General features: G+C 41.7%; 1 protein-coding gene across 1 annotated transcript in view; it reads right to left on the bottom strand.

The window, feature by feature from the left end:
- shank3a (SH3 and multiple ankyrin repeat domains 3a) overlaps window positions 1–12,534 on the bottom strand; it is a gene marked incomplete at both ends in the record, with an annotated part of 139,172 nt that overhangs the window by 7,547 nt on the left and 119,091 nt on the right. Inside the window, 9 exons of the mRNA XM_080504868.1 lie at window positions 79–605; window positions 1,249–1,354; window positions 1,594–1,721; window positions 2,120–2,143; window positions 2,322–2,402; window positions 5,715–5,850; window positions 6,135–6,259; window positions 7,643–7,725; window positions 10,032–10,107. Of these exons, the coding sequence (XP_080360994.1) occupies window positions 79–605; window positions 1,249–1,354; window positions 1,594–1,721; window positions 2,120–2,143; window positions 2,322–2,402; window positions 5,715–5,850; window positions 6,135–6,259; window positions 7,643–7,725; window positions 10,032–10,107 (1,286 nt within the window). The remainder of the gene's footprint in view (window positions 1–78; window positions 606–1,248; window positions 1,355–1,593; window positions 1,722–2,119; window positions 2,144–2,321; window positions 2,403–5,714; window positions 5,851–6,134; window positions 6,260–7,642; window positions 7,726–10,031; window positions 10,108–12,534) is intronic.

Here is a 12,534-nt window from a genome sequence, read left to right as displayed (position 1 = left end):
CCCCCAAAAAAAAAAAAAATCATGTAAAGGTATTAAGAATAAGTAAAAAAAAAAGACATTTCCAAACATGCACTATACCTGTAGCTGTTTCACCAGGGGACTTTTCTTCCTTTGGGGTTTGGTGGGTGTGTACAGTCCTATACTGAACTGACCCACATTGGCATAAGGGTTGTCAATAACCCGGCCCTTCCTTTTGATCCGCTCTGGTGGAGTAGCAGCAGAAGGACGGGGGATTTCTGTAGGTTCCACTGGTAGATGGGAGGAGTCTTGCAGGATGATCATGGAGCGGGCTTTCTTCTGTCTTTCGATGTGTGTGGCTTGCCGCTGCGCGGCCTCATAAGGCAGGTCCAAGGAGGAGGGCTTGAAGCTGGAGCGTCCTCCTGGCTCATGGCCCTGACTCTGTGTCCTAGATGGCGGGGGTGGAGGACAGAATGCTGGGGGAGGACCAGTGTCTAGATAGTAGGGAGGTGGAGGAGGTGCTGTTTGTGGTGGTGGAGGGATAGGATGGGGCTGTGAATGGTCTCGCAGGCTGTCTGTCATGGAGGAACTGCGGGGAAATCGATGTTCGCCTGCAAGTGCAGACAGCCGATCCTCCTCTGTGGCACCTGATGATGTAGGGGAGAACACAGATCATCTGGTGTTGTGCAGTTACCTCATGAAAAAGGGCAATTTTATTCAAGCCGAGCAAGCACACAGCTGCTTCATGAAAAATATACTGAAATAGATCTGTAAATCTGTTTACTAACACAGTTAATAATGAATCAGATGCGTCAAAAGCAGCTACACGAAATTTGAGTGAAACACATTCTCAATTTATTTAACAATTAATTCAAGATTTATTTAATGAGTAGGCTTGAAAAAAATGAAAAACACTCAATAATGCATTGGGATATTAATAATGCATTTCCAAATCTACTTTTGAAACACATTTTGTATTTGCACATCTGCTCTTTGAGTTTATCTTTTAATAAACAACGTTCACATTTACATTTCTTGAACATTTAATTCCATGCAAGTATGTATTTGTACCTGCTTTTTACATGTTTTATTCTGCCCAGGATTGACTCAAGGTTAAATTGGATAAGAAAGAAGCTTCAGACTCAACATGTTCTTTTTGCTGCACTGATGCCTGCTTTCTATAAATTATTCTTTATCTTTATGACTGTAGTATATAAGAAAAATCATGACATGTTCTCTGCTGTATATTAAATTAGACTGAATATGCACAAGACAAATGTTTTCCTTTACCAAAAGACTTGGTCCTGGACATGCCCTTCGGTAGTTGTATGTGACCTCTCTCAATCCCTGGGTGTAGACCTCCATGTAGAGTCATCCCTTGTCTTTCAAACAGTGACTGCAAAACCAAAAATGTATCTTGTTATTAATACCTCATTTAACATTATAGGGATTTGTAAAACTGATAAAATGACATTAGGAATACAAACAACAGAGTAATACAAAGCAGTGTTTGTGTGCAGTGTCACAGGTTGTGCCGGCCAGGTGTTTGCAAGCATGGTGTCACTTTCAGTTTGTATGGATGCCAGCTCAGTTGCATATGCTGTCTGCCAATGCGCCGTGTGTGGGTGCACTCACACTGATCTCTGCTGGTGTTATTCTCCTGCTGGTAGGCCGTTGTTTGACTGTGGCTGCTCTGTAATCTGCCTCCGAGGGCTGAGAACGCAACATAGACTCCTGGGATGCCAACATCTCATCTAGTCTCTCTGTTGAGAAAGAAATGAGCCCGAACTAAATACTGAGACAGAGGACCATGGGAACGGTGTGTCATCAATCAACATTTAGTCTCACAGTGAAAAAAAAAAAAAAAAAGAGACGCCTAAGACACAGCTCTACACTATGTTATGCTCTGATGCCCTAAGGTAACAGATGAAATCACTACAGTGTCTCAATAGAGGATTATTGCGTCTCCTTGTTGACCATTGGGGAGTGCATGCAAAGATTTAAAAGAGACAAGGAGAGAGAGAAAAAAGACAGAAACAAAAGAAGAGTTTCAAAGTGTTTCATGCATAATTTGGTTTTGATCTACACAGCTTATATTAAATGATAAATCAGATGATTCTGATTTTTTTAGAGGAGAGCTACTTCGTTGCCCCAGACTCACCTCCTCTTCTCCTTCGAGCAGAAGCTTGGTGAGAAAAAGATAGCGTCAGCAGAGGAGGGAAAATGACAAGAACAAGCCAAGAGAAGTGACTACTCTAAAAGTTAGGAGACACACCAAGTTTTAATGACAAAGCGAAATCAGAAACATGACAGAAAAGGCAGAAGAGAGTGTCGACTGTGCACACCAGTTCCTTGGCACTCACCCAGTTCCTCGAGCTCAGCGGTCATGGACTTAGAGCGCAGCGTCAGGGTGGTACTGGGAGCTCTTTTGGGTGGTGGAGGAGCTGTGGAGAAAAGGCATGGTGTTGAGGATGAGGTTGAGGGGGCTGTAAATCCTTTGGCTTTGCGGCTCAGTGCTCTCCTCGCATCCCCCAGACGGCCAGCCCATCCCGTCTTCACCGCGTGAATTTTGTCAAATTCAGATGAACTTGACGGCTCACACTGAGACAGGACATTATTCAGGTTACGGTTAGAACCCAACTTCTTCATGCTTTGTCCTCTGTTGCTTTCGTGGCTTGAGAATCGGTCAGTCTGTCCTTTAGACTTTCAGTTTTTTAGTCTTTGTGCTGCGAGGATTTCTCTCTGCTGAGGAGCCCTGCAGTAAATATACAGGTCAGTCCTCTCCGTGACAAGCTTACGTTTCTGAATGCCCCCGTTTAACAGAGAACAAAATCTGTCTGCCACAACAGGCAGAGTGAGTAAAACGTGAGAAAAATGAAGAAGCAGAAATTCGTCCATCTTACTTTTAATATGCTGCCTGTCTGGAATTTAGCTGAGGTGCATCAGACAGGGAGGCACCAACACACCAGCTTAAACACATATGCCCACCCTCCCACGAAGAAATAACTCCTTGAGGGGGGACATAATGGCATGTAGACTGACAGATGAGGAGATGACAGTAGACTCAACAGCTAAGCAATATGATGTGCTGCAGACTTTCTCCCCTAAAGCTCGCGGGAGCCTCCCAATCCTACTACACACACAAGACAACTGCGCTGTTACCGTCCCATTCAAAGCGGTAAATCATATCTCCCAAACGCCTGCTTTCAAAATCAAACCGCACATTTTCTGTCTGCAAGAAAAAGCACTACATAAACACTGTAATTAACCAGAAAGAGAATAATGCAGTTGTGTCCTTAAGCATGTTAGGTCTGTGGTAACAATGTAATACCATGCAATCAGACAGTGCTCACAATGTCACAAACAGCAGCCGTCTCTCCATGCTTCAACACCACCAAGTTTACGAACAAAACCCACAAGAGAGCGAGATCGGTCTCAATCTATGCAAAATCGTCCATCTAACACTGAATGCACCACTGTAGAGCGATAGATTTCCAAATCCCAGTGATGCCCAAATGCCTTACTAGAGCATAACTATCATGCTGTCGTCAGCAGCTGCAGATCTAGTGTACATCCGCCATCCTGGGTATTGTCCATATCAAACATCTTCATTTCCTCAGCAGCCTGCACACTCCGGTACAGGAGCAGAGGAGATGCAGGAGGATGGAGAAAGCGAGAGGACCAGACACAGACTCCGAGGGAGAGAGAGTTGGTGCTGTAATGTAATGCCTAATTCAAACATGCAGTGTAGTCACCATAGCAACGGTGGCAGTAGTGAGGCCATGCATGGTGCAGAGAGTGTGTGTTTGCGTGCCAGTCTGTGTGTGTCAGCATGTGCCTGTGTATTTGTGTAAAGGCGCAGCAAAAAGATGTGGACTAAGTCCCACTGGAGAGAGAAGCTGTACTATAAGGCACTCAAAACAGACTGTGGACAAAAAAATACATCAAGGAAAGGTTTGAAATACCTTGAAGAAGTATTGTCTTCAGCTGCCATTACCACCCATCATGTGATTTTCATTAAAGCAATGTTTGAAGCAGTTATGTTTCAGTTTAGCTCAATTCAGTCAAATATTGCATATATATGATCTGGCCAACGTAGACACAACCAGAGAATAGCACGCTACAGGAAAGGGGTGGAGATTGTCTAAAATATGTGTAGATATGCTTGCAAATTACACAATATGGTTATGGAATAACAGTGCACTGAAGTAGGTAATGAAATCATTTACGTTTAGGAAACACACCAATTAGGATCATTCTTTTAAAAGATATTTCAATAATTAGATAACCACATTTTTTTTTTCATTAAACATGAGGGTAAGGCCAGTAACTCATTTGCACGGTTTAACAAAAACAAACAAAATAAACAAAACAAACAAACAAACAAACTAACAAACAAACAAATGCATTAACACAAGAAGGAAAAAAAAACAAAACAGGGACCAAGCCACTAACTTTAATAAGTTAAACAGTGGCTTTCAGAGCTTCCTCTGAATATGATCTAAAGAAAATAAGGAGTGTCACTATTCCAGTCGTTGATTGGCTATAACTGAGCTGGGTGGCCAATGTTAGGCCACACCCAAAAGGTGATGGCCCTCAATGAAAGTGTAAATTACAATATTTAGTAGCTCTGTTTCCACTGTCTGTAGAAAATATAGGCCTCTAGTATCCATTTGAGGCCTCTCCCTAAATATACAAAACAGAGAGAGAGAGGGAGAGAGGGAGAGGGAGAGGGAGAGGGAGAGAGAGAGAGAGAGAGAGAGAGAGAGAGAAGAGAGAGAGAGAGAGAGAGAGAGAGAGAGAGCGAGAGAGACAGTAATGTTTTCATCTAACTCACAGTAATACTAATGAAAAATCTCTTTTACTGAAGTTACATTCGGAGAACTGAGATCAATCTGCTAAATAAACCACCAACGGAGAGTTCAAAGGTCAAAACACTTGTGTGGTTCATTTTAAAGTCAGATTTTTCATCAAAAGATGTTAATTTGTACATCTTGATGACTGTTTTACCAAAAGGTTTATGGAAAGGTCACAAGAAAAAGAAAGGAAAAAAGAAAGAAGCTGTAGGTGAAAGACAGACGGAATGAGAGCAAATGGGATCAACCGTCTGTAACCAGATAGAGTTGATAATGACGAGCCAAATGAAACTAGATCGAGCTCAGATGTCACGAAAAACGTACCATTTTGCCACATGTAACCAAACGTAAAAACACACAACTGCAGTGCAGAGATTCCTGAGGTCATTGTGCCAGGGCAGCGTGGGAGCTGAGTAATGGCGAGCTATGGTTGACATGGAAACTACACGAGTTTACAACAGGGTGGTGTGGTAGAAATCACAGAGACAATAGAAACACACATCTCTTTCTGCGCATAAATCCAACTTAAATAATACATTGAATATAAAATGACGTATTTCGCATGAGGAATCTAAAGTGCCTTGAACTTGGAAGACAATATATTTTATAAAGCCATTCACTGAATGAGTAAAGACAATGTTTCAATGAAAATAATATAGTCAATAATGGTTAAGCCTGTTCTTGGAAAATGCACCTTGTGAAGTTATCACGTGACAGAGTGAATCATGTGATGTCGCATAATCTAAGCACACACATTTTTGTGACATACATCGGGCCGTTTTTCATTATTAACATTCAACTCTTTACATCCTAGTACTGACATTTTGTAAGTATCAATAAATATTCATTTTTGAAAGAGAAAGGACTCGAAATTGCAAAATTTGCACCTTTTGTCATTACCTTTCTTGCGAACAACTTCCTCAGACTCCGGTTTGCGTGTGACAGAGACCACCTTCATCAGCAGTCTGTTGCCTCCTTGCCGGATCAAGGACACCACCTGCTTATGTCCCACCTTCACTACATTCACCCCATTCACCTGAGAAGCAAAGACAGAATGACGAACAAGATGAGAGATGAGAGCTTTTAGCAATATTTCTGATATTAAAGCACAGGTCATGGCTATATTTAAATAAAATCCTATTTTTCTTCAATATGTAATTTTTAAAGTCTATTTTTTTATAGTTTATATATATATATATATATATACAGTAGTTGCAAACATCTCCAACAGGCCTTTTAAGCATGTTTTAAGGTCTCACATCAAACTTGTGTTCAACCCATGAGGCAACTGTATACTGAATTAAAATCCATCCTTATTACCTCAATGAGAAAGTCACCCGTCCTCAGAGTTGCCCTCCAGGCCACTCCTTCCACGTCCACAGACTCCAGATACTGGAGAGCAGGGAATGCTGGGGTGGGGGTAAATTCCTCAATGGGAGTCTCAGCTGAGAAAAAACAAAACAAAACAAAACATTTAATTCTAAAACTAGCATTAAAACAGCAAGTTACAACCTATAGTTTCTGTTTCATTTCAACTAAATGAGATTTTAAGAGACTGCAGTCGTATCACCAACATTAGGTTTATTGAACGCTGCAAGAATATTTAGAAAACAACTGATGGTTTAAATTAGCTCCATTTTGATTTCCTTGGAGGCAGTAACACATTTTTCAACCTTATCTTTACAAGAATGATTTAATTAATACATTTGCTCTGTGTTTACGTGTGTTTGTTAAAGATGGCTACAAGGAGGTACAGTGTCTGTGCAGGAATACTGGATGTATGCTGGTGCTTCCTGCTGCATCCAAACAATATTGTCAATGCAGGCAGTGCCATTCAAACATATGGTCTTCGTGGTACAGCCCAAGTGAGTGTACGTCCTCGCAGTACACATACATGCAGCACACATGCAGTGCACAAGCAGACTTTGTTAAGTGAGTGCACTATCACAAACTCCATTTAATCTTGGAGCAAATCCAACTAAATCACTGACACAGGAGAACTCTCAGAGGACCACTAAGTGAACTGCAATCTTTGCATGTGTGTGTGCACGTGTGCATTTGTGTTTGAGTATGCGAGTGTGTGTTTTGGGCTACATGAGAGTAAAAGAATGACTAAAACAGGGAGCGAGGTGAGCCAAGTTCCATGGTAGTGAGTGATGGAGCAGTAAAGCACTCTCAGACTCCCGGCAAGGTGCCTGAGAATGGTTGCCATGGAAACCAACAAGGAGCAGGGAGCTGGCACATGCATGAGAAAAATGAATTGTGAGGAAATGAGTAAAATGAATTAAAGTATGGCAATGAAGACAAAAAGGAAGGCAACTTCAGTTAAAAAGTGGAAAGTATGACAAGGTTTGGAGGAGACAATAAACAGGAAGGATGTGAGGGAAGCGGTCGAGAACAGGGAGGAACAAAACGGGGACAAAGTGAGCAAAAAAAATGAGAGGAATAAGAAAGGAGGGGAAAGAGCATTGTGCCTCTACTAAAACTCAATGCCATGTGTGGGGAACAGATGGGACAGCGAGCTGACAGCTCAGCCAAGAATGACGCTACCAAAGGGGCTACATGCATTCTCACGCACGGACACATGCACGCACGCCAGAAGCCTGGGTGCATCTGAGTACACAAGCTGAGTGTGGACCAAAGCTGGTTGTGCTGTTGACTCACAAAGCAACAATACAGACTGAGCGGTACTCTGTGACTCAGAACAGCAAATGACCTCTCAGACCAAACCCTAATTCACACTGAAAACAGAGAGGCAGGCAACCTGACTGCTGATGGTAGGTGTGTGTGTGTGTGTGTTTTTGTGTGTGTGTGTGTGTGTAGCTCACCTTTGGCTCCCCGCAGGACAAAACCAAACCCCTCATTTTCTTTCTTCTGCAAAACAGCATTCTTCTCCTCTATGATATAGTCACTGTGAGTGAAAGAGCAGAAGGACAGCAGGTATGAATCCAACAGCCTCATCACACACAAAGAGACGGGGCAAGTGAGAGGGCAGGAGAGTAAAGAGGGATGGTCAGTGGGGGCTGAGCAGCGGGAGGGGGTTGAGGAGGTACAGGCACGCACCGACACACGCACACACACACACGCACTTGACTTTTTACTCAATCAAGTTAAGAGCCAAGCAGGACAACACAGCTTAGGATTCCCAAGAGTTGTATTAGTATTTGGAAAGCAACACATGCAAACCCGTAGGCAAAGAAGCTCAGAACAAGGGAGAGACTGTGCTGGTGAGAGAGAGTCCTCATCCTGATTGAAGTATCTCTGGGACAAAACCAAAGAGAGAATCAATCTTCGGGCTGATCCTCGGAACTGAGAGCACCTCTCTGTTGAGGGGTTTTTGTGAAGGAAACTGACAGAAATGGCTCAGATGCAATATTGCGCCCTGACTAATGACAGAGGAAGTGGGACGCAAAACTAAGAGAGCAGTTCATCACTGTCTGATTTTCCTGAGTGTTCAGGGGTGGATGCTGGTAGATGATATTAACCCGTGGTGCGGTATCTTTTTTCTTTTTCTGCTTCTGTCAAGCCGTGCATACATGAGTTAGTAAACTAGTGAGCAAAGCAATGTTTAACAGCAACGTGGAAATAAGGATTAAATGTTATTGTGAGTGATTAAAAAAAAAAGTATTTTTACCATCTTCATGCTCAGTGAAAAGATGAGGTTGGATTGGTCATATTAAAAGTAATAATGGGGTAATCTAAATTTATGATGGTCAAAGAGCGTGTGCGTGACGAGGGGATTAATTAAATGATCTGTATCACGCCTGAGGCTGAACAGTAAAGCAAAGATTTCAATATAAAACAGAGTAGTTAAAAATTTGCCTGAATAGGCCTCACCTCAGGTGTGAATCATTATACTTGTCTTTAAATGTTTTTTTTCTACACAGTGTGTAAAATGAGTTAGACTAAAAGTGACACTACTATCAAAGACATATGTTTCACAACATTTGGGGAGTTGCAGCATTATGTGCCCTGGCAGATAAAGAGGCCTTGTGTTCAGGTTGCAATTCAGTGGGTGGCCGCAGCGTCATTAGTTGAGGTACACTTCACTCTTTCAGACTTACCAGGGGAACACAGAGCTCCTGCCGCTGGAGCCAGGAGACCCATAACAAACCTTTCTGCAGAAGGGAGGTCAAAGGTTTCGTTTCATAAAAAGCTATCTATCTACTTCTGCAGTAGTCATTATGCACAGTAAACAGTGTTGTTTAAGCGTCACTACGATGCTTTGTTTGAATCCAAACCCTTTCGTCCTCTGTGCTTTCATCTCTGCTCTCTGGCCCAAAATGCTGCATTAATGCACTTGTCCTTGTTCAGAATCTCTATCCGCCTACATAGCTCTCTAAAAACAAAACAAAAAAACCCCTCCAAAGTTAGAACTTCAGATTCAAAATGTTGGACGTTGTCTTCCAAATAAAACACTCTTTTTGACGTCCATAACTCTGTTTTAATGCAACTCACACCTAAGAAATGATGAATCTCCTCCAACCTCTGGGGTTCTTGGCGTCGAATGCACCTGCCAGTTCATGCAGACACATTTCAGTCGATATATGCGATGAAATGGCTGATGAGTGTTTAACGTCCGGCCACACCTATGCTTACCATTCCTAAATTATGAAATATACAATGTGTTGTGTATGTAGATTGTCACAGGTTAATGGATTTAGTTATGTTAATTCAACTGGCCTGGAGCTTCGGTGACAGAAATGACCTTTAATGTGGTTAAAATGTAGAACCCAAAGAAGCTGGCATTTATGAGAAGGGTGAGAAAGATGGTCGACAAATGCTTTCAGGAACAAGCTCTGTGTCCCTAATGGATAAACTGTGGCAAAAAGTGAAAATTAACATGCAAACAAAACAGTGCATGGAGAGTTGTTTGGCTTTCTGAAAGAAAAAAACTTATAGGATGTTACTGGGGACATGGAAAGGAAAAAAACAAAAAAAAAACATATCAAGGACAACAGAAACTACACCTTAAAGCAAATACATAAAAAAATACTGCCATTGTGCTGTACAATTTGAAGAGCACTTCTGAACTGGAACGACATGCACTTGCAGCTTAATGCCTTTAGATGGCAGCAGCTCCACTGTACTCCATTAGCTTTTCACAGTGGATTTTATGAACCCTGCTCAGACAAAGAAGCCTTCTGAGACATGACCAAGGCCCGAAGAGATTGCTGCACCCTGATACAGCATGCTCGGCAGAGGAAAAGGTTTTACCTGTATGAGGTGAAGTTGTCGTAAGATCCCACAGTGTAGTGTCTGAACAGTCTTTTAGTGCGGTCCTCCCGAGTTTCTGCAAAACAGATCGAAATCCTTTTAATCCAATCAGACAATCTGGAGTCTCCGGGTTTTTGAATGACAATCCAGGTTTTTGAATGACAATCCACCATCATCTTATGGCTTATCATCTTATGGCTTATGGCATCACGGTCTAAAGATCAGAAACTATGGTTTAGGTTGAATAGAGTTGCTAAGGTTATAATCATTATTCAGAGGTTTTATTTATGTAGTCTAAAGTAAAGCATTATCAGTTGTGATTTATTGACTGGAAAAAAAGTATCAGCATCAGATGCTTGGAGCCTATATCTTGTGTGCAGTGTGGTGTCTCACAGCAAGGTCGACCATATTTACTGGTGTGTTGTGTTACTTTGGCATTTACCACAGTAATAAATAAATGATATTGACTTCCATATATCTTAACTAAATCATGTTTAAATTAGTCCAGAAAGTACAACATTGTATTTTTGGAGTAATTTTTCATCTCTGCTTAGTGACTTTCAGGAAATCCACAAAATTCCCAAAATGTCCACATTATCTGTCCTTGTTCTTAGTATATTAGAATGAAAACGTTAGTAACGACTTAGATCTGTGAACACAGACAAGAATTAAGCTGCCACATTGATGGAATTACCATTAACATGCTTCATTTATCAAAACCTAACCAGACTATAATTATTCCAGGGTAATTCCATACTTTTTTTTTTTAAACACTAGAATAATTGCATACTTTAACTTATAAGCGGTTTCTTTAATGACAAATGCATTACAATGGGTGCTCAGTTAATAAAGTGTGTCAGAGTGTAATATAGTGTGGCAGTGCTGATGGAGATCGATGTCTTCCCCCCCTTCTCAATAACACACAATACACCTCTGATGAAATGCAATCTGCTGACTACACACTGCGTGACCCTTTGAGGCCTCTAACAGATTTCCAACCGGGTGGGGCTGTGAAAGTATGGAACACGATGGTTGATGGTGTGTGTGAGTCACTTGACCTACCGGCAACACATTTTTTGTTTTGTTTTAATATCATTAGGTATAAAATAGCCATAAAAATCACTTTACATATGTCAAACATTTGAAAAACAAAGTGACATCCCAAAGCGAAAATGGAAAGACATCAAAGTGAGTGAGCAGAGGTAAAGTCGCTGCTGCCCTCCTTTATCCAGCGCATCTGACAGTGTTCAAGAGTGACAGCCTGTTGACCGAGGACAACTTGAAGCTCTGATAACTTCACCCACTGACACAAACAGAAGAGCGGCAAATGGAAATGGATTCAGCATTTCTCTTCAAGTCCAAGGTTTCACTCAACTTTAACTCACCAACCTCTGGTGCCGCTCTTTTTTCGCTCATTCTCTTTTGCCCACGCACAGTTTTCCCCCTCAGAACTGCACTGGTGGAGGAAAGAACTCTGTGAAGACTTAATTTCATGACTTGTGAAGTTATTTTTTATCCTATGTTATTTTCGTATTTGTGAAGAAATATCAGACTTTTTAAAGATAACCCTATTGGTCCTCATTGTGTGTGTGTGTGTGTGTGTGTGTGTGTGTGTGTGTGTGTGTGTGTGTGTGTGTGTGTGTGTGTGTGTGTGTGTGTGTGTGTGTGTGTGTGTGTGTGTGTGTGTGTTTTTTTCTTTCATTTGTGAAATTACCTCTTGTACTTTTTTTTTGGCCTCTCTTCTCTTCTATTTGTTCGATCGATTTGTTTTGTGAAACAACTTTTGTTTGCTAATGGCAGACGATTCTTTGAATTCTTCTGAACCTTTCTATTTAACTTTTCAGGGCTTGATTGAAAAGCAAAATAGATGTATCAGTGGAGGTGAGGATAAAAGACGAGCTTGGAGAAAGGTGGGTGGCCTTTTGTGTGGGTAAGGAGCATCCTTGATGCCCATTCTGGTGAGCAAAGACGTAGTATTTTGTCAGCGCTGTTAAAGAGTGGCAAGGAAAGAAGAAGGACTATCTGAGGGGAAAAATTTGGATGAATCAGCTCTCAGCATACCATACACATTCAGAGCTTATCTTTTACAACCGTCACTCAGCTTTAACGCACGTGCGCGAGCGCGCACACGCACACGCACACGCACACGCACACCAACAGATACATGCACACTTGATTCATTGAGCCTGATTCATGCTCAGCAAAAAACCTTCAGAACCTAAAAGAAAGCCAGTCAAACGCTGAACAATACCGAGAGCTGGTGAGAATGAATGTACACACTACAACATTACAACAGTAATGTGTGTGTGTGTGTGTGTGTGTGTGTGTGTGTGTGTGTGTGTGTGTGTGTGTGTGTGTGTGTGTGTGTGTGTGTGTGTGTGTACAGTACACGTGCAGCTGTAAAAGAGCAAGAGCATGTGTGTGTGTGCATCATGTGATGCCAGCTGCAGTTTAAAATGTGAAAATCGGCTCATTCATCACCACTGTCAAGTGTTTTGTACAG

Source organism: Blennius ocellaris (genome assembly GCF_963422515.1).
Source record: "Blennius ocellaris genome assembly, chromosome: 11".
In the NCBI taxonomy this organism is placed as follows: Eukaryota; Metazoa; Chordata; class Actinopteri; order Blenniiformes; family Blenniidae; genus Blennius; species Blennius ocellaris.
The sequence above is the reverse complement of the archived record's forward strand: the minus strand, read 5'-3'. Positions and strand labels throughout refer to the sequence as shown.